The sequence below is a fragment of the Aspergillus welwitschiae genome (genome assembly GCF_003344945.1).
Source record: "Aspergillus welwitschiae strain CBS 139.54b unplaced genomic scaffold BDQ94scaffold_3, whole genome shotgun sequence".
Lineage (NCBI taxonomy): Eukaryota > Fungi > Ascomycota > Eurotiomycetes > Eurotiales > Aspergillaceae > Aspergillus > Aspergillus welwitschiae.
In genome coordinates this window covers 1,337,526-1,357,340 of record NW_020798697.1, presented here as the reverse complement: position 1 = coordinate 1,357,340, position 19,815 = coordinate 1,337,526, and the positions used below count along the sequence as shown (strand labels likewise).

The following is a 19,815-nucleotide window of genomic DNA, read 5'->3' as shown; positions in this document are numbered from 1 at the left end:
AGAGTTATATTTATAAATTCGAGCCATATGACCGTATTAATATGATTGGCTTGTGACATAAGGTTTAAGCACCGAGAAACATTGTTTTAATATATATATAATGTCATGCTTATAATTGCTGCTGGGTAAAGGAGAAGAGAATATATAGAGGGCGTAAACACCATGAACCTGTACTGATTCGCAAGAATGGATGCTTAATATATATCCTGTATTAGTAATATTACTCTGTTGACATGAAGAGAGCCATACCTGAAGAAGATCTATAATAGTTATATTACTGGAGATATCAGTAAAATCTTCTACCAAAAAGTCTATGGTCCCTCGTATACCTCTGGCATCATCAAGATGAAGAAGATCACGGATAATCCAGTATAAAGTTTTTATATTCTTATCTTTCGCTAGTTTTCCTGATTCTCGGATCATACTAGAACCAATATCAGCTGCACTGGCTGGTTAGCAATATAACACAGTATTGTCCAGGGTAAAGTAATCTACTAAGCTTTACCACTCTGTCTGATATAATTCAGACATTGAACAGGGAAAGATTACCATGACATATTCCAAGAATATTATATATATATTCTAACCCGTGAAGTACCTATCAGCCTCGTCAGCTGAAAGTTAAATGATATAGTCAATAAAAGTCACATACTTCCTTTATTATAGTCGCAATTTCAATGTCCCCAAGCTGTAGATATGGGGACAGTTCTTGTATATTATAAAATAAAATTCCCCAGGAGTCATATAAGAAATATATATGCTTTTTTAATACAAAAACCTCCTTCAAGTTTACAAGATTCTGGTATAATATTTTAATAATATTAAGTATATAAGACTTCTCCTCTTTCAGCTGTAATTACTGGACATAGGCTACATGGGTATCTTCTATAAACTTAATTACATTGACAGAGCCCTGCGCCGGTACCAGGCCAATAAAAAATCAGTTTAGCTGATCATAGAATAATCCGTGCTTGACAAACAAGATCTTATTCTTTTTTATAAATATAAACAAATCTTTTTGTCCGCGGAAGAATAGGTCTATTGGAGATGCCAGTCTGCGAATATTAATTATAATAACAATACTAGTTGAGGATGTATAAGATATATATCTTATTAAATAGTAATATATTATTTCCATGTCATGTTGTCTTTTAGTATAATTATATAAGCACTAGTTCAAAATCTAGGTACCGCGCCGGAAATGGTTCTCGTCCAAGGTGGGGAATATTTACCGCGCCGGAAATATTATCAGGATTTTTCTAATTCCTTTAGCCGCACGACTGAAATTATTTAGTTAGTAATCATTAAATTAGTCAGCAGTATTATAAAAATTAGCTTCTCTTCATCTACTGGGTTGATTCTCATTGCTGTACAAGAGCTGGCATACTATTACAAGTTTTTGAATCATTTCTTATAATTCCCATATTCTAAGATGGATACCAGTGGCCGTTCTTAAAGCCCTATAAATCAGGCTTCTATCCCCATCTCTTATCCTATTGAGATAGATGATTTTGATTTATATACATGGACTTTACTAGAGAATTATTTTATTCGCTGGTACCCAACTCAATCTTATATATCTTGACAAATAAGGTGGTACAGTTGGATTCTTTCAGTAACTGGCACTATTTTACTATTATTATAGATTCTCAACCATTGACTCTCGTCTAACTATACTAATATGAACTGGTAATTAGTCTATTAAATATATAATCTAAGTATCTTATACAATAGTCAGTGTGCCTATCTACGTACCCCAGAGATCAAGATAGAGAGCGAGGTGTAGAATAAAGATAGCTAATATAAAACTGTAGTAAGATATATTCCAAGACTGAAACTAGCGCGTATAGGATGTTTTCTTACTTGTTAATTAAGATAATTAATAAGAATGAAAAAATCCTGAAGTATGCTATAGCTTTTTTATAACTGTATTATAAGTATTATACTACTAGTATTACTGTACAATCTTAAGCCTATGTGATCTTCAACAGTAAGTATTCTCTGAAGACTTTCAGTGTTAAATAACAGATAATCTCTAAGATAGACTTAATATACAGTAGCCCAAGCCAAAAAGCCGATTAATTAGTCATATAAAGACTTTGATATTTCCGTGGTTATGTAAAGATTAAACTTCAATATCTGGTATTTAAGAATATAGACGTGATAGATTCCTGTAAGATAAATAAAAAAAATATCAAGCGACTTATTAAAATTTTCAAAATTAAAAACTATGATTATCTTGAACCGGAGCATAGGATGGCAGCTATTATTAATATACAGATTCTAAAGAAAGCTGCAGTATCTTTAATAATTATTAATAAAATGCTTTTCAAGAAAGTTGATCTCCCAAGTCTGAGATTCAAGCAGAATATTTAATTATTATATCTGTATAAAAAATATCACCTCCTAGCTGCCAAGGTTTACGGGAAGAAGTGGTAACTAGTTAAACTATATTTTAAAAATAAGTAGAATATTCTTATCAGCTACTAGATCTTGCTAACCAGGTTATCAGGAATACCAGCGGAAGTACTGATATAAATATATAAGAAGTCAACCAATTCAAGAAGCTTCAAGAATGGTAATATATATAGAATCTTATAATAGTATCAGCTAATGGATAACCAATCTCAAGCATAAAAATGGTGGATAGGATTCGGCTCTAACAGGCGCTACAAGGATATCAATCAATTACTTAAAAATCATGCTATATATACTGGATTTGATTTACTACTTTCTTTTATCAAGCTTTGGAATTCTTTCAAGACTTCTCAGCTTAAAAGAATATTAGATCTTTAATATCCTGAGATAAAAAAGAATAATTTTTCAGAGTTTATCTTCTATCTACTCCTCCATCTTACAACAATTGATACTTAAAATATATCAGGTAATCTGTTATTATCTATCTCAAGTTTATAGTATATAGTCAAGCCTTTTCACTAATAATATAATATCTCATGTTAATAGATAATCTGTATATTAAATTAAAGGCCTCATGCCAATTATATTCCTTGGAGACCGGGCTACCATCACAAAAATCATTACATCCAGTAAATTGTTTCCACTGATTACTAATCAAGAGGAAAGAAGGATTCTTTATAATTACTTATACAAAATTCCGGGAAGAATACTTTCACTATAAACTCTTATAAATAATATATATTACTTAGATTATCCTGCAAAGATTCTCTGCACGCTGCTGTCTACTGGCTTCAAAGAAAGTATTGAAATAGTATTTTTATTATATCACAGTCTGCTAACGCTGAACAGAATGGAAATTCAAACTTTAGAATATAAGTTCAAATTAGTAAATGCTATCTGATATACAGCAGCTGTTAGGCTGATACAGCTCTAGCTATTTATATTATAATATTTTATCCATCCCGCTACTGACTCGAACTTTGGCTGGTCAGGTTCTCAACATATTATTAAGATCTGCAGTAAAACTCGGATGGCCTTATTAATATCAAGACTCGGATTTACTACAGATTAAATTAAGAAGCTGGTAAGTAAAGACACTGATTCTGCCATATTTATCTATATACTGGAGACCATCTGTCAGGAGGAGTTTTATATATTTAATAATAAAAAAATACAGATAATGATTTACCTAATCAAGAACCTGCTCAGAAGTCTTAGAAAATAAATAATACAGTTCTATAAAACGCCTACCATTACAACCAATGATCCTGATGAATCAGGAAGACGGAGACAGAATTAACTATTAATCAAAAAGTACTACAAGAACCGGCATTAGCTCTTTTTTAAGTATATATTTAATAATCTGTAGTAATCTACTACCCAGTACCTGATATCTTTTATAATTACCCGGGATATAATTTTTTATTTCTTCAGAAGAGATGTGTTCTTGAATCTGATAAATAGATAAAATATAAGTATAACTGAGACAGATCAGATACTATCTTTCTTATTTAATACTAAAATTTTGAGTAATATTAACTCTTCCTCTGTTAAGCTTTTTCCGCATCCATCAGGTACCCCAGATTATGATTATATATTAGAAGTTGAGTATAAACTACCCCTGGTATCTATAGCAGATAATAAATACAAGATATCTCAAGCTGCAGGCGCTGAAATTATTATAATTAAGAATAGATATAAGATATCTTAAGATACGGGTGCTGGAGCTCCCACAGTCAAGAACAGACATGAGGTATATCAGAATACGGGCGCTGATATTATTATAAAAGAGACTGAACTAACTGCTTCTTTTACTATAGGCTTTGAGATTAAACCAGCTCTATTAAAAAGACTAAATTATATTATTTTATATCAGGATATCCGAGCCATTCTGCATCAGTGGTATTATTTAATTAATATATATCTAATCATTCTTTTTCTCTTTGAATCATGCATGTATTACAAGTTCTGTATTTCAGATAATTATACTCTCTGTAGAATATTATTAGATCTTTCCAGAGAGCACTATTTCCTTGTTATAAAATATAACAGTGAAATGCAGAATCTAATAAATATTTATAAAGAGACCTTGAAAGCACGGCTTATTTTTATTAAAAGAAAGAATCACCCTATAAATAAAAAATACAGTATAACTAATTCTTGAATCACAGTTGATAGTCTTCGAAGATATACATCTAATTATGATATCAGAACGGGAAAGAGAAAACGCCAGCAATAAAAGAGTATAGAAAAAGTAAAATCTAAATAGATTATAATAATTTAAAGAGAATTTTATTATCTGAGTAGATTACTCTAGTCTATTAAGACTATATAAGTCTAGAATAGCAGCCCAGTCTTTCTAGTTTATAAAAGTCTAAACAGATTTCAATAATTTAAAGAGACTGATCTAGCTGAGAAAGATTCTAGTTTTCTGGAGGAATCATAGTAATCTAGTAAGATTTAAGTAATTTAAGAAAATAATACAGTCTTCTTAAACTGTAAAAATCAAGGTAGATCTAAGTCAGCTACTGAGATTATATTAATCTGGAAAGATAGTCTAGTCTCTTTAGACCATGAAATTCTAGATAGATTTCATCTATCCAAGTAGACTGTTAAGGTCTGAAAAGACAATAAATCTACAGAGATTCTAGTTATCTGATAGAATTATAATAGTCAGTTAAAACTTTACTAGTCTGGAAAGCTGATCTAGTCTTTCTAAATCATGATAATCTATATAGATTCAAGTTATCTGAATAATATGCCTTAGTTTACTAAGATAACCAGGCCATGCGGATTATGGTAGACTACTGAGACTCTACTAATCTGGAAAGCTGATCTAGTCTTTCTAGATTATGATAGTCTATGTAGATTCAAGTTATTATCTGAACAATATAACTTAGTCTATTTAGACTACCAACAGATAAGATTATTACTGGGATTATATATAAAGTTTCTATGCTTGTTCTCATTGCATCAATTCGAGAGTGTACTAGCCATCGGATAAATCTTAACTAGATATTTGAACGGTCTTATCTTTGGATATAATAAAAAGAACCGTAGTACAGACAGCCTTCACCAGGGCCCCTGTAGCTTAGTCCAGAATTTTAATTAATCCTTTTATGTATACCTTGCGCCCCTCCACTCTTACAGGCCAGGTACTGATCCTCAGCAGAGCCTGAGGATTAACTAACCGGAGATAAAAATAATTAAATTAGCTGTAAAAACTTCTGCACAGCAATCCGCGAAAATTTGGTCTAAGTAGAATATCTGTATTCCTCCATACAGCTTTCCTGGATAATAGCAGATCTGTTATTAAAATCTCAGTATTATCGTATAATCAGCTGCTTTGCTCATGGGAACAGCTTGAATACTCGGATTATAACCTTCTATTAATACTGTTTTTAATACGGGTCCTGATATAGGGGTGGACAATGTCTATTACCTGTTAATAAATATTTATATAAATTTAGATAAATCTACAAACATACCTTGATAGCACATTTGCGATAATTTCTCACTAGCTTTTGTGTTCACAAAGGACACCATTATCCTATTTTCACGTGTAATTACATATTATCTGGTTATAGATTTATGAGAAAACCTTCGTTCTGCTGAGTATATAGTTAAAAGAAGTATCGTGAGCGTTTAAATTTACTTTATATAATATATTCTTAATATAGCAGAGGAACTGCCCCAGTTGCATAAATAACACAAATATATTCACTCTTATTTAAATATAAGTGGGTCCGCTAGTCGCTTCCTCTACAGTAAAAGTTAAATTTATTAATGTATCCTGGACTAGCGCTATTATCTATGCTAATTAGTATGACGATTACCTAACACAGACTCTGCGAGCCGATTCCTGATGTGTATAAAGATAAATCTCTAGATCTGAAACTTCTATCTAGTAGAGACATCATTCTTTGGAATCTATCATGGTCCATTTTTCAGTGGGGTTTGCCACTCCTCTTAAAGCACGCAGCTTTGCAATACAGGGGCAGGCTAAGTTAGAGAAAGTAAGTTAGAAGATACCTCACAAGGCAGTAGTATCCTTGGAGAGATACTGGACTTTGCAGCGGCTGATCCCAAGCACTGGCCATAATAAGCCTTGATGAGATACCAAGTTTGTCAGGAAAGTAATAGAATACGGAGTATAGAGAAGAAAATAGTAGTCTCTATTTTCCTCAGCCTATAAATTATTATTAATAATAATATCAAAAACAATAATAGCCCTATAAGATAAGACCAGAAGAAAGCAACAATCTTGAAATAGTCAACTTATATAAAGTAGTCTTGTTTTTAATAAATTATTATTTATTTTCACCAATTCTACTCAACAATTTAGCTACCGGGTCAATTCTCTGGCGGAAAGAGATGGCTAGAACGATGAAAAAAAATAAAGAAAAGATAAATAAGAAATCAGAAATATAAAAGAATATACTTAGCTATAGACAATGATAGAGATAGAAAACAATAAATTAAATAATTATACTGGAAGAATCCTATTTAATTCTTCTATACAGGCTTCTTTATTTAAAGAATAATATGATCAAGTAAGTCTCTAATATAACTAAAATCTTTGCTTAATTAATATACTATCATCTTATATCCGGTAGACTCAAATATCCGAGCGGACATAGAATCGCAGTCGAAAATATAATAAGATCCAAATCTAAGACTTTTTTAAAGTATTTTAATTCTTTTTTTTCATAAGTATAGCTTTTGTTACTTCTCAGTCAGTATTATTCAGATTACCTGCATGGTATAAATAAGCTAATGGAATACTGTTCTTATAATCCCTAGTATTTATAGTTGCTTCATAGTCTAATAATATTTTTATAGCAGCCAGTGAACTGTACTCAGCAGTCCAGGAAAGAGATATCCGACTGTACATATCTTGTGAATTAATATTTGGCTTCTTTTAGAAAAGATAAAGAAGTAGGTCGGTATATCTCTCCATGGCAGTATAATAAAGAAGGGATCTTCTGAAGATATCTTATCTTTCTAGTATTTATAGTAATTTAAGTAATGTACGTGCCTTCTCAAGGAATTCTAAAAGATTATTATTCTATTTTATCATCTGAAGATTCCTCAGCCGGTTAAATTCAAGATTAATACGCTTTGAGAAAGTTAGAAGGCGGCGAGTGAGACAGCTGCAAGAAGCAACAAGTCAATCAGTTATTGTGAAGCAAGTAATAGAAGAGGAGAGCGATGGTCCATACTGTATATTGTCCCGGCCAGACAGACATCATGGGTCTTCAAACCTGGCTTTACGGGTTCGTCGCCAGCTGTTGTGAATAACGACCCAGTCTCGCCAATCCCGGCATTTGCACACACAATATCAATGCGGCCTTGTTTGGTGTAGATATCCCTAAACACCTGTGCCTGAATTTCCCAAGAAGCCACATCGCAAAGATGGAAACTGAATGTGAGGTGGGGGAACTCGGCCTCCAGTGATTTCAGAGCTGAATTTGCTGTGTTCGAATCAATACCGAGTAGCGCAATGTGGGCGACATTCTGTTCACTGTGCGCCAGGTACTTCACAATTGCTAAGCCGATTCCAGCTGCGCCACCTTTCTGCAAATGAGAAAGATGTTCTATGAGAAACATGGAGTTGAGCTTACCTGTCACTATTGCAGTTCTGGACGGCATGTCATCAGGCTCGTCAGCTGGCGAATGAAAAAGCAGAGGTGAGATAAAGGAAGGTCAAAGGGCGGTCGCGAAGATGAAGTCGACAAATTTATTTGAACACACGCCCGTGTCAAGGTGTCTTGTATAGTAGCTTGTTTGATGGGTAGAGGCTATCCAGATCCAACCCTAGACGGAAAAGGAGCCGCAATAGTGTGAAGCAAGAATCGATCAATCGGAGTACGCGGCCCACGGCAGCTCCTCAGCCGCGGCTTAAGGCGAATTGAGAACCCAGGGATGCCGATTGGCCCACTATTGCTCATTGGAGACTATCTAACAATAATTCGTGACAAACAAATGATCGCTCCGCCTCTTCTTTCCAAAAAAAGATTAATAGAACTTTAGGGTCCAGCGTCGAGCTGCCATACACCCTCCGCCCCCCCCCCATCCCTCCACTCCAAACGAATCAGGAGGCTTAGCTTTATCCAAAATTATAACAGTGTGAATACTCCTGCTTGACTCTCACCTTCTACATATCCTCCAATTCCATACATTCGAGTGCGAGATGATGAAGACTTTTGATACTGAAATTATTTACAAGCCCCTAAGCCCTCCCAAAACAGGGGTTGGCTACCAAGGCTTCAGTCCTCGTACAGAGGTCTTGCCGAAGGGTTGGAGCAAGGAAGGAAAGCGCGCCTTGACGTGTGATATTCTGATTGAGCATGACGTGGGGTACAAGGTCCGGGATGGAACCACACTGTACGCCGACATTCTTCGTCCCCCTACCGGTATGGTGCCCGCTATCGTCTGCTGGAGTCCTTTCGGGAAGAAATTTAATGGCTCAGACGCGCTGAACCTGATGGCTCCATACAATTTGGGCCTGTCAGATGACGCACTTAGTGGGCTGGAGAAGTTCGAGGCTCCGGATCCTGCGTTCTGGGTCGACAAGGGATACGCAATCGTAAACGTCGACAACAGAGGAAGTTTTGACTCTGAGGGCTCGTGTGCCGTGCTCGGCCGTCAGGAAGGCGAAGATGGGCATGATGTGATTGAATCCATTGCGAAAGAGCCTTGGTGCACAGGAAGCGTTGGGATGGCAGGCAATTCTCACCTTGCGCAAAGCCAGTGGTTCATCGCGGCGCAGCGGCCACCGTCACTCAAGGCTATTGCGCCGTGGGAAGGCTGCGCTGATATGTACCGCGAGACTTTCGTCCGCGGCGGGATTTACTGTGGCGATCTCTTCGATGATTTGATCTCCAAATATGTCATTCATGGCCGCGAAATTGAAAGCATCCGGGGTATGTTTGACAAATATCCACTCGCCAACGATTACTGGAACGACAAACGGGCCGATATCGAGAGGATTAATGTACCGACTTACATCACCGGTACTTGGTCGAACACTATGCATGGCATGGGCGCAATTCGAGGGTGGCTCAAAGTTGACACTCCTCACAAATGGCTCAGGTTCCATCCCTACCAGGAATGGTATGACTTGTGGGGCTGCTCGGAGTCTAACCAAGAGCTACTCCAATTCTTCGATCGTTATCTCAAGGGAATTCAAAATAACTGGGAGAGCACACCCCGGGTTCGTATGGCGCTGCTCAGGTTCGGCCAGAAGCCATCTCTTGGGGGTACAGTGAAAGAGGACTTCCCTGTCCCTAATACGCGATATAAAAAGACATACCTTGGGTCCAAGGAGCAGTTGACCTTTGAGCCCCCAACGGACTGTCGAGCCTTGACGTACGACGCTACATCTCCGACGGAATTCTTGAAATTCGTGCACACCTTCGAAGAGACTACGCAGATCATGGGGATACCAAAGGCGGTTTTGTACATGTCATGCCAAGAACACGATGACATGGATGTCTTTGTTATCCTTCGCAAGCTATCATCAACAGGGGAGCCCATGCTGTGCCTGAACGTGCCTTGGAAAGGTTTGCCGGTTAAGTCATTTGACGATATTCCCGAAAAGCTACGTACGGAAGTCATTCTGTACAAGGGACCAACTGGAATCCTCCGCGCCTCTCACCGCGCAATAAACCATGATAAGTCAATGCACCCCAACTGGCCTTTCCACCCCCATGACCGAGAAGAGCGCATCCCGCCCGGACAAATTGTCAAGCTTGAAATTGGGATCTGGGCAACAGGTATACATTTCGAGGCTGGGGAAAGTATACAGTTTGAAGTTGCAGGGCATTTTCGTGGTGTATCAAATTTTGGCAAGCAGGAACATGTCAAGAACAAAGGCCAGCATATTGTTCACATTGGCGGCGAGTGCAACAGTCATGTAATCATTCCCTTTTGTTAGGTGGACAGAAAGGTGGTAGGATTGATCTAGTGAATCCAATTAGTAGTTTATGTTTCACTTGTTTTTGGTCACATGTCCTCTGCTTGCTTGATTTGCCCGCCCATTGTGGACAGACCTCCACCATTTCTACCAGAGTAGCAGACTATGTCGGGACTAATTTACGGGTTCTTTACCTACCTGAAATCCGTGATCAAACTTGGTCCAATTGAATAAAATGTGGCATACGTATCCAGCCGGTACTCATCAACCCAGGGAGCCTCTGGTTTACAATGGATTATCCCTTTGGGAGATAGAAACCCCCTAATCCGACAGCCTTAGTTGATAGATTTCCGTGCGTGGAAACTTAGGTATTGATTCAACTATTACTTCTACGTACTGTTCTGTGCCATCGCTCTTTTTCCGATTCAGAGGCCTAAGCGCATCTTGTCGTCACGCGCCTGGGCAAAGACTTGCACCACACCCGGGCCGGCTTGAAGTAACCCGGACTACCCGATTGGGCCCCTGGAATAGGACTTTGGAAGTGAAGGTTATCGGCTAGAGATGTAAATGGGAAAAGAGTGTGGCTAATCGTATATGAGGATGACATACTGGATTTCGATGATAAAACAAAGATAGCTTTGAACCGGATTTAGGTAGTTGACTTGCACGAGCTTCTGCATTTACTATTACATCCGCATTCTCAACTCATCATCCTCGTACTTGAAATGGCGCCCTACATTGGAGGTAATGCCAATGCCTCGCATGAAGCGGTCAAACACGACGACTGGCGCGACGAATTCGCCACAAAAGGCTATGTGGTACTCAAGAATGTGGTGCCTCCTGACCGGGCGCTTTACTACCGCCAAAAGATGCTGGATTGGCTGGGTTCCTTTGCCAACGGCTTTGACATTAACGATCAAATCTCCTGGACCGAAGAGAATCTGCCATGGAGCTTTAAGAATGGCATGTACCTCAACTTCTGTGCCGCGCATGAGAAGTACGTGTGGGAAGCGAGGCAGGAGCCGGGGGTCTTGGATGCCTTTTCTAAGATCTGGGGTACTGAGGAGTTGATCTCATCATACGATACAATCAACATTACTCTCCCCAATGCCGCAGAGATGGGTGGCACAAAGCCGTGGCCACACGTTGATCAGGCTCCCGAAAGGAACGGGATGCACTGCGTGCAGGGCTTCATTAATCGTGAGTAATTAGAAGATAGAGCAAGAGCACTGATATACTAACTCGTGCGCCTTGTCGCAGTGTCTGAGGCTGGTCCAAAGGACGGTGGCTTAGTGGTTATGGAAGGGAGTGCACCATTGTTTGAGAAGTTCTTCAAACAATTTCCGCCCGACAGAACAAAGGGTCCGCTCGCCGCTCTCCATTATGACTTCTACCCCTTTCAGAATGAAGATCTCAAGTGGTATGAAGACCATGGGTGCAAGGTTGTCAAGGTCTGCGCTGAGCCTGGCGACCTGGTCTTGTGGGACTCTCGCCAGATGCACTACGCCGTCTATCCCGAGACCGACATTATCCGCACCGTCATTTACACATGCTTTACTCCCGCTGCGTGGATTTCCACAGAGGATCGGGAGAAAAAGAAGGAAATCTTCCATAAATGGGAGGCGACTACCCATTGGCCGCATATCAACATACATTCACATGGGAAGCATATGATTGACGGGAAACTAGATCCGTTGGAGAGAACAGAACCATTGGAGAAGCCTGAATTGACCGAGAAGCTGAAGAGACTTGCTGGATTGGAGCCGTATTAGCATGCTGGGGAGGACCTTTCGTATGATCTGCTTTGTACGTAGTGATCGGACTTTATCCTGTGATGAGGAAGAATGTAGTAAATAGCCTGACGCAAAGCACTGAAATCCTTTGTTTATTCCACCTAAGCTTGACTCCCACTAACACTTAAAAAACGGACAGTCCTGCATGTACAGTACCCGGCAAGTAAGAAACGTCATGTAGCGAAAACTTCGGCATACAAGCCCTCTAAACCGATCGAGGGAGCGCAGACCAAGGTGGCGACATAAGCCGGTGCTTGTGACCCAACGAGCCCTGCGCCAAGTATCACTTTCTCCTCCACCCCGGAATGTGCGGAGTGTTGGTTTGGCAGTCCTGAACATCTCTGGCCCGGATAATACGGGCTCCCCGCAGCATCCTGGATGCACATGCTAACTTGATTACCCTGGCGGTTATATCTGCGCATATCTCCACAGACTGTAAGTCGACCATCAATTTACCACGAGTATTTACAAACTTCTATTGCTGCGACCAAATACGAGCAATGGATATGAAGGCTTCTGAAGTGCATACGGATGATCTCGGGTTTTATAAAGAAGTTCAGGATCGGGTGGTCGGTGGTGCTAAACTCATTGACGGCTCAGACATAGTCCTTGTGCCCACCCCAACGAATGACCCCAACGGCAAGACTTGATGATAGGCGCATTCATATTTGCTCGTATCTAACATTGTCATCATAGATCCTTTGAATTTGCCGACATGGCACAAGTGCGTAATTCTATTCATCGTCGGCATTTTTGCAGCCACAGGCAACCTCATGACGAGTGGTATGAGTGCATTCCTACCAGCGGTTAAGGCATCCTACAATGGCGACTCGAAGACCAGCGACTTGGTCACTTGGCCGGCATTCTTTATGGGGGTCGGCAATCTCATCGCAATACCGCTCTCTTACGCAATAGGGCGAAGACCTATATATCTCTTTTCCTCGATTCTTCTATCTTTTGGTTGTTTGTGGTGTGCCAAGAGTCGAACGCTGGCATCGCATATCGCAGGTCGAGATATTATGTCCATTGCCGCCGGTACATGCGAAGCACTTTGCCCAATCATAGTGCAAGAGATTTTCTTTCTCCACGAACGTGGGAGAGTTATTGCAGCATACAGTGCTCTGCAAACCGTCGGGACCGCGGCGTTGATCGTGGCGAGCCCGTACATCGCTTCTGCTTCCCACCTTGGGTGGAGGTGGTGGTATGGCATCTTCGGGTGCGTTGGTGCAGTCATCGCTGTCCTCAGCATCATTTTCGTCAAGGAGACCAAGTACGAACGGTCAAATGCAGCCTTGAAAGGTGAGGGCATTGAATGTGACGGTTCGCTTGTTCGTGTGACGACAAGCACGAAGCGTGTCCTCGATGTCATCAACCAACCCCCACGTGGCTTCATGCGAGACATGGCACCGTGGTCGGGCAACCCTCAATGGTGGCTCACTGTTAGATGCTTGAAACAGATGTGCCAGGTCATCGTCTTCCCGAATGTCTTCTGGTTGATCTTGCTGTAAGTTGCGCGGCAACTGTACTGTGATGGAGGTCGCGTTGCTCACGGCGTATAGAAACTCGGCTAGCCTTGGAATATATGTTCTCATGTCGGCGCTATTTGCTGAAATCCTTGTTAAACCTCCCTTTTCATGGGGCTTCGACTTACTTGGGTATGTGTTCATGGGTCAGATAGCGACCGCGGTGGCTGTGCCAGTCCTGTGCGGTTACTTCAGCGATCAGACAACCCGATTGTTAAGTACAAGAAATAACGGAATTAGTGAGGTAAGGGTCAAATCGCTGACTATCCACGTCGCTGTATTGACAGCCAGTAGCCAGAGCATCGCCTTCTCGCACTTATCCTTCCCACTATCGCAATTTTGATCTCCACCGTCATTTATGACAAGACCGCCGAACAGCCTCAAAATTGGAGCTGGGCTGGTATTGCAGTCACTATCAACTTCGAGTACTTTGGCTTTGTGGGAATAGTGGTTTCCTCCTTTGTCTACTGCATGGACGCGTACGTAAGTTGCTGTATATCATGAAGCGATCCTTGTTAATGGCCACGGCAGATATCCACAACGCGTGGACGCGGCTCTTGTTCTGATCTGCTCTTGCCGCGGTTTTATTGGCTTTGGTATTTCCTACGGGGCCATTTCCTTCGTAAACATGGCCGGTTACGAAGGCGCTTTCAACATCTGCGCGGGTATTATGGGTGCGCTGATGTTTATCGGCATTCTCGTCTATTTTTTTGGCGCACGCATTCGCAGAGCCACTCAAAGGTTTGCGGAAGATCAATGAGCCATGGGCAAAGCATATGCTAAGTACATGAAACAGGGTGGTGTGCTGGCCATCCTCAAATAGTGTACATTAGGATTGTGTAACTGAGTGGTCGCGCATGGCTGAGCCAGAAAAGAGAGGCTAGCTTGAGAATGTGGATAACTACTAGCTGTCTGTGACTAAGGGACGAGAGTGGCTTGGAAGGATCTCATCCTTAAGTTGACGAAATATCCCACAGGAGGCGACCAGTAAACTACGGAGTGTGTTAGTTAAGAGTAGGAAGTATTGAGATCGTGTTGGATGCCTTTCTTTGCTATTGTATCTGTCTTGCCAGGATGACTGGTCATACATATATAGTTTCGACTAGCCGAAAAGAGGGATGCAGAACAGTCACTCTTTCCGGGCGCAAATAGGGGTAACGATCTGCCACCGAAACGTCGTCAGAATGCCAGCATGCCAACTTTACTCCTCGCTGGGCTTCGATGAAGGAGTTAGGTCGATTTAACATTTTGGCAAAAGGCAGACGCTAAGTAACTTGCAAATTGGATCGCAAAGTCCAGTATATTACCCTCATTATACTCCGTGTCCTGGGATCCTACGTATTGTGACCCTCATAATGCCCAACGAAACCCGAAATATCAGCGAGTTTCCATGGACCAGGAGGATCAACTGACCTTTCACAAGAATGTTAATCGTGATATAGCCTATAGAAAGCTAAGAGTCTTTTTCAAGAACAAAAAATTCATTCAAACTGAGGTTGCCAATGCTGCGGGTTAATTTACTAAATCAATATATTCCTGAACTGAATATTGAGGATACTACTGAACAGAATTACAAAAACATAATCCCACTTATAATCAGCTTTATGACTTAGTCGTCTCGGGATCTATTAGATGTTGTTCCAATACCAAGAACCAATATTCATAAATCAGATTCTTTCTCTATATTAAAATCTTTATTCACATTGGAATGATCAAATAACATCGGCTCGAATAGATATTTATTGAAAGTTTGAGATGGCTGAGTCCTAGGCTATGATCTTGCCATTCACTAACTAGTTGTCCTCTATTATATTGTTAAACGTGAATCAGCTATTTCTACGTGAGAGTCCAGGCCGTCTAGCTCACAAGCTACTGCATTGTCCGCTCGCGGGCCTTTAAAGGATTTTCTAGTAGTCAGTCAGCCAGCCATCTACTAACCTCCCGGGGTTTGTCTCGAGTGCGGCTGAGCGAAAGGAAACCCTATTTTCCAAATCTGGACCATGATGGAATTGCTATAGAGAATAAGTTCGCAAGGGTCACCTATGGTTATCGAAAACACATAATCCCCTATCAGGGAGTGTTACAGACTGTGTTCGTATGTACTAGAGGGCCTGATCTGCAAGCCAACCTTCCTATAAATCTCATCAATGGCTAGCATCTGGGCAATGCTTTCCTCTGCATCGACCCAAACTCCTGATCCCTCGCGTCCCTTCACACGGTTGACAAACTCCTCTAACTGGCAACGCCATGTCGTCCACCAATTTTCATAAAGTCCTGTATCTTTCTCGCTATCAGTCCACTCATAAGCCTTCACAAATCTAGTTTCCTTCCACTGCTTTATATCTTTCCCTTCGCTCACTATTCTGTGATTCTCAGAAATGTCGATCCGATGCCAGACTACAGGCAGAAGGTAGTTCCAGATCGTCACTGTCCTCCGCATCCGGTGCTCAGCCCCTTTGAACTCGGACAGAGCGTCAAGAGGAACTTCTTCCATAACAGCCTGACACATGGGAATAGTAACGTGCGGAATGTTGAACCTCCAGGATTGTGGTAGACAAGAGGGCCACTCGCACGTGCTGGCTATATCTGCGGTTATAGTTGCGACTTTTCCGGAGCTTGTAGAGAGCGAGGCGGTGATAGAGTTATCAATCTGACACGTAGATAGTTCATCGCGGAAGGGTTTTGTCCTCAAAGTCTGATGTGTAGCATGTACCACTTGAACTGGCTCACGGTCCAGAACCTGTCGCACGGCGGACAGTGCATACGTGCCCACGTCCATAAGGCAGCCGCCGCCCAGGCCAAAGTCAAATCGGATATCTTCAGGTGCTAGTGCACCGAAAGGAATAGTCTGCCGGCTGTCGACTGCCTCCACCGAGCCAGCCTGACGGACTTCATTGAGGAATGTCTGCCAAGCAGGGTGGAACTGATAGTGAAAAGCTTCCAAAAGGACAGGAGCATGTGGTCCAGCCGCTAGGGGATGTCGGAATAGCTTCTCTGCATCGGCTGCGTTGGACGTTGCCGGCTTCTCCAAGAGAACATGTTTGCCTGCATGCAGAGATCGGAGGCCCCACTCATAATGCAGGCTATTGGGTAAGGCAATGTAGACAGCATCGATTGACTTGTCGTCTAGCAAATCTGTTGTATGATTCAGGAGTTTGTCCTAGAAACATTATAGATTTACTGACCTTCATAAGTGTCATGTACTATCGGTATAGCATGCTTTTGGGCATATTTCACAGCATGTCCGCGATCGCGGGCTGCAACTGCAGCCACAATTGCTTCGGGGTGTGATTTCGCTGGTCCTATCAGAGCAAGGGGACTAAACAGTAGACATGAGGATTAGGATGTTGAGAAAGGATGATAGTAGGACTCACGCAATAGTTGAGGCACCAAGTAGCCCAAATCGAACGGGATCACCCTTCGTTCCCCGATCTGGCGGGTTGATGATCGCTCTGTAAGACCGCTGGAGGAAGCTGAGGAGTGACATCCTGCAGGTCCGCAACGGTAACAGTCCTTGGCATCTACCCTTTTAACGAGCTGTTCAATTATAACTGTCCTAGGTAAAATGGCATGACCAATTTGGAGGCCACTGCTACCTAGGAATAAGAGACACAGGAGAAGCCGGATGGCTAACCGAGGATTCTTTCCGACCCGAGAGTCAGCCGGGTCCGGACATGACATTGTATCTTGTAAAATCCAGCTCTAGTATATCCATCGACTTACTGTTCTCCTCTTTCCCCACCAGTACTCATTTCTCCCGGCATGTGCTTAAGCCTTCCAGAAGCCGGTTCAGCTCGTCCCGGGTTGCGGGGGTTGTCGATGGATCTAAACCTTCAGCTACTCATTTAGCCTGCTTCATGTTCGGTGAAGAGTCTGGTCAGCCGTGACCACGAAACCTATGGTGGTCCTCCTTTTCCCATTCGTCGTGTTTTCTGTTAGTTGGGAGCTAATGCATCCTATGTTTCAAACATTCAAGACGATGTAAAGCCATATATCCCGCCATAGACCACCGGGGCGAGCTTTGTCCAGGGAAGACTGTCTGCAACACTGTACTCCTTTACACTAGACTGCCAAGATACAGCGAGGGACAACGTCTGGTATACTGTCATATCAACCAGCCATACTTGCCTGGAGAAAAGTGTTGCGGAATCAGAGGACTTTTCTCAGGTTTCGTCAAAGTTGTGCAGTCATTGGAAGGAGGAATTCCAAAGATACGGCTGTGCAGTGATCAAAAGTGTTATCAGTCCAAGCCGAGCCGACTACTATCGTGCAAAGCAGATCGAGTGGCTTAAGAAGTTCGATCTGGGTTTTGATGAAGATGATACAGCAACCTGGACAGCTGAGCACCTTCCCTGCAGCTTCAAGGGCGGGTGAGCATGTGGTCCGTTCTCTATTTTGTTTCCCTACAATTTAACATCACGCACAGGATGTATTTCTTATACGGGGCAACGCACGAAAACTTCGTCTGGGAAGCCCGCATGGAGCAGGGAGTTATCGACGTGTTCAGCGAGCTGTGGGAGACCGATGAGCTTATCGTTGCATTTGATGGCTTCAATGTCTCGTTTCCGAACAGGACTGATATCAACTGGTCGCCATGGCCACACTGCGACCAGAGCCCAAAGCGTAAGGGGTAAGAACATCCAATGATTCTAACATTACGTACAGACAGGGCCTGACGATTCTTATTCTTGAGTAAACAGGATGCAGGCGGTTCAGGGTCTTCTCAACTTCGCTACCAATGGACCAGATGATGGTGGATTGATCCTGATGAAAGGTTCCGCGAACCTTTTCGACGAGTTTTTCGCTTCGCAGCATCAGGCCGCTGACCATGAAGATGCCCCGCCGCCAGAACTCGAATGGGAAGACCTGTTTTTATTCAAGGAAGAACATGTACGATGGTTCACAGACCGCGGCTGTGAGCTGACTAAAATCTCTTTGGATCCAGGTGACATGGTCCTTTGGGATTCGCGAACTATGCACTATGCGTGTCTTCCAAAGGGAAACAATATCAGACATGCCCAATACATCTGCATGACTCCAAAAAGCTTTGCCACGTCAGATGCCTTGGATCTACGAAAGAGGTGTTTCGAAGAATATCGTGGCACCACCCATTGGCCTCACCGGTGAGTTTAAACCACGTATCATGTCACGTTGCGACTAACCCAATAAACTATAGAAACATCCACATCACTTCAATGAAACCAATGCGGGGCGAAGTAGCCTGCCCGAAAGACCGTGACGAACCGTTTGAGAAACCAGTTATCACAGATCGAATGCTAAGATTGGTTGGTGTTAAAGACTATTGATTCTCGGTGAAAAATGGAATGGACAAGTATTCTTTGGCTAGTGTGCCGTAAACAACGTGAACAGGGTCGTTTTTCTTTCCCTTGACCAATTTATTTTCTGAATATTTATTTCGGTTTCATGCTACAGATGAAAATAATGTTCCCGCTATTACCTTCCAAACTGAGTCTGATTGCCAAACGGTGCAGTAGCCCAAGAGACCTTTGCAAGTAAAAAAAGTATATACAGTAATACAAGAAATACAAGAAGAGATAGGGCAACTTGCTTTAAGGTGTTGAATGCCGGTGTGGTGATTCCATACGGCGCCAGTACAGTACACATTTAGCGTAAAATATACAATAAGCATTGGGCATGGTTTTTAAGATCAGAACGCGCCTTGTTGAATTGGATATTTGCTTACGCAGCTTTTAGTACGGGTTATGCCATAGTCACGCGAGCTTAAGAAGGGAGTATCCGAGTACCCGTCTCTTATCCTCGGCTATGGTCTGCTCATAATTTTGTACATATTGCCACTTATCATCTTGAATGGGGAGGCGTGGGACATCATTCTCGTGGCAACATCATTGATACGCTTATGGACTCATCGGATAGGAACAGTCCAACCTAGAAGCGACTGAGCCTGTAGTCTACGCAGATCACGGTAGTTCGACTAAAGCGCAACAACCGTCCCAGGCTAGGTTGAGAGAATTCTTACAACCGACAGTTGCGGCCTTCTCGGTAATGCGGGCGAAGTTGAGGGCAACCGAACCGGGCCGGAAGTTCTCGAGGGCTACAAGCCTCCGGTTCGGTTGTGCACTGGAGGCGAGTGCCCAATGAGCTGGTCAGGACACCAAAGCCTCGCCCGGGGAGCTATACTTGA

The 19,815-nt window shown here is 42.0% G+C and overlaps 5 protein-coding genes across 5 annotated transcripts; 4 read left to right on the top strand and 1 right to left on the bottom strand.

Moving 5' to 3' along the window:
• Nucleotides 1-8,611: 8,611 nt before the first annotated feature.
• On the top strand, nucleotides 8,612-10,357 carry BDQ94DRAFT_181583 (CocE/NonD family hydrolase; the record flags this gene model as incomplete). Its single annotated transcript, XM_026773920.1, has 1 exon — nucleotides 8,612-10,357. One exon carries the CDS (start codon nucleotides 8,612-8,614, stop codon nucleotides 10,355-10,357), a length of 1,746 nt encoding a protein of 581 aa, XP_026631313.1.
• Nucleotides 10,358-11,061: 704 nt separating this feature from the next.
• BDQ94DRAFT_166482 (uncharacterized protein) lies at nucleotides 11,062-12,108 on the top strand (the record flags this gene model as incomplete). The annotated part of the gene is made up of 2 exons (XM_026770563.1): nucleotides 11,062-11,536; nucleotides 11,597-12,108. 2 exons carry the CDS (start codon nucleotides 11,062-11,064, stop codon nucleotides 12,106-12,108), a joined length of 987 nt encoding a protein of 328 aa, XP_026631312.1.
• A 1,040-nt stretch (nucleotides 12,109-13,148) lies between these two features.
• Nucleotides 13,149-14,412, top strand: BDQ94DRAFT_166481 (major facilitator superfamily domain-containing protein; the record flags this gene model as incomplete). Its single annotated transcript, XM_026770562.1, has 4 exons — nucleotides 13,149-13,633; nucleotides 13,689-13,896; nucleotides 13,947-14,131; nucleotides 14,184-14,412. 4 exons carry the CDS (start codon nucleotides 13,149-13,151, stop codon nucleotides 14,410-14,412), a joined length of 1,107 nt encoding a protein of 368 aa, XP_026631311.1.
• Nucleotides 14,413-15,732: 1,320 nt separating this feature from the next.
• On the bottom strand, nucleotides 15,733-17,139 carry BDQ94DRAFT_166480 (Gfo/Idh/MocA family protein; the record flags this gene model as incomplete). Its single annotated transcript, XM_026770561.1, has 3 exons — nucleotides 15,733-16,787; nucleotides 16,838-16,971; nucleotides 17,027-17,139. 3 exons carry the CDS (start codon nucleotides 17,137-17,139, stop codon nucleotides 15,733-15,735), a joined length of 1,302 nt encoding a protein of 433 aa, XP_026631310.1.
• A 940-nt stretch (nucleotides 17,140-18,079) lies between these two features.
• On the top strand, nucleotides 18,080-18,958 carry BDQ94DRAFT_166479 (uncharacterized protein; the record flags this gene model as incomplete). Its single annotated transcript, XM_026770560.1, has 3 exons — nucleotides 18,080-18,282; nucleotides 18,353-18,775; nucleotides 18,829-18,958. The coding sequence occupies 3 exons, from the start codon at nucleotides 18,080-18,082 to the stop codon at nucleotides 18,956-18,958; spliced, it is 756 nt and encodes a 251-aa protein (XP_026631309.1).
• Between the last annotated feature and the right edge of the window lie 857 nt (nucleotides 18,959-19,815).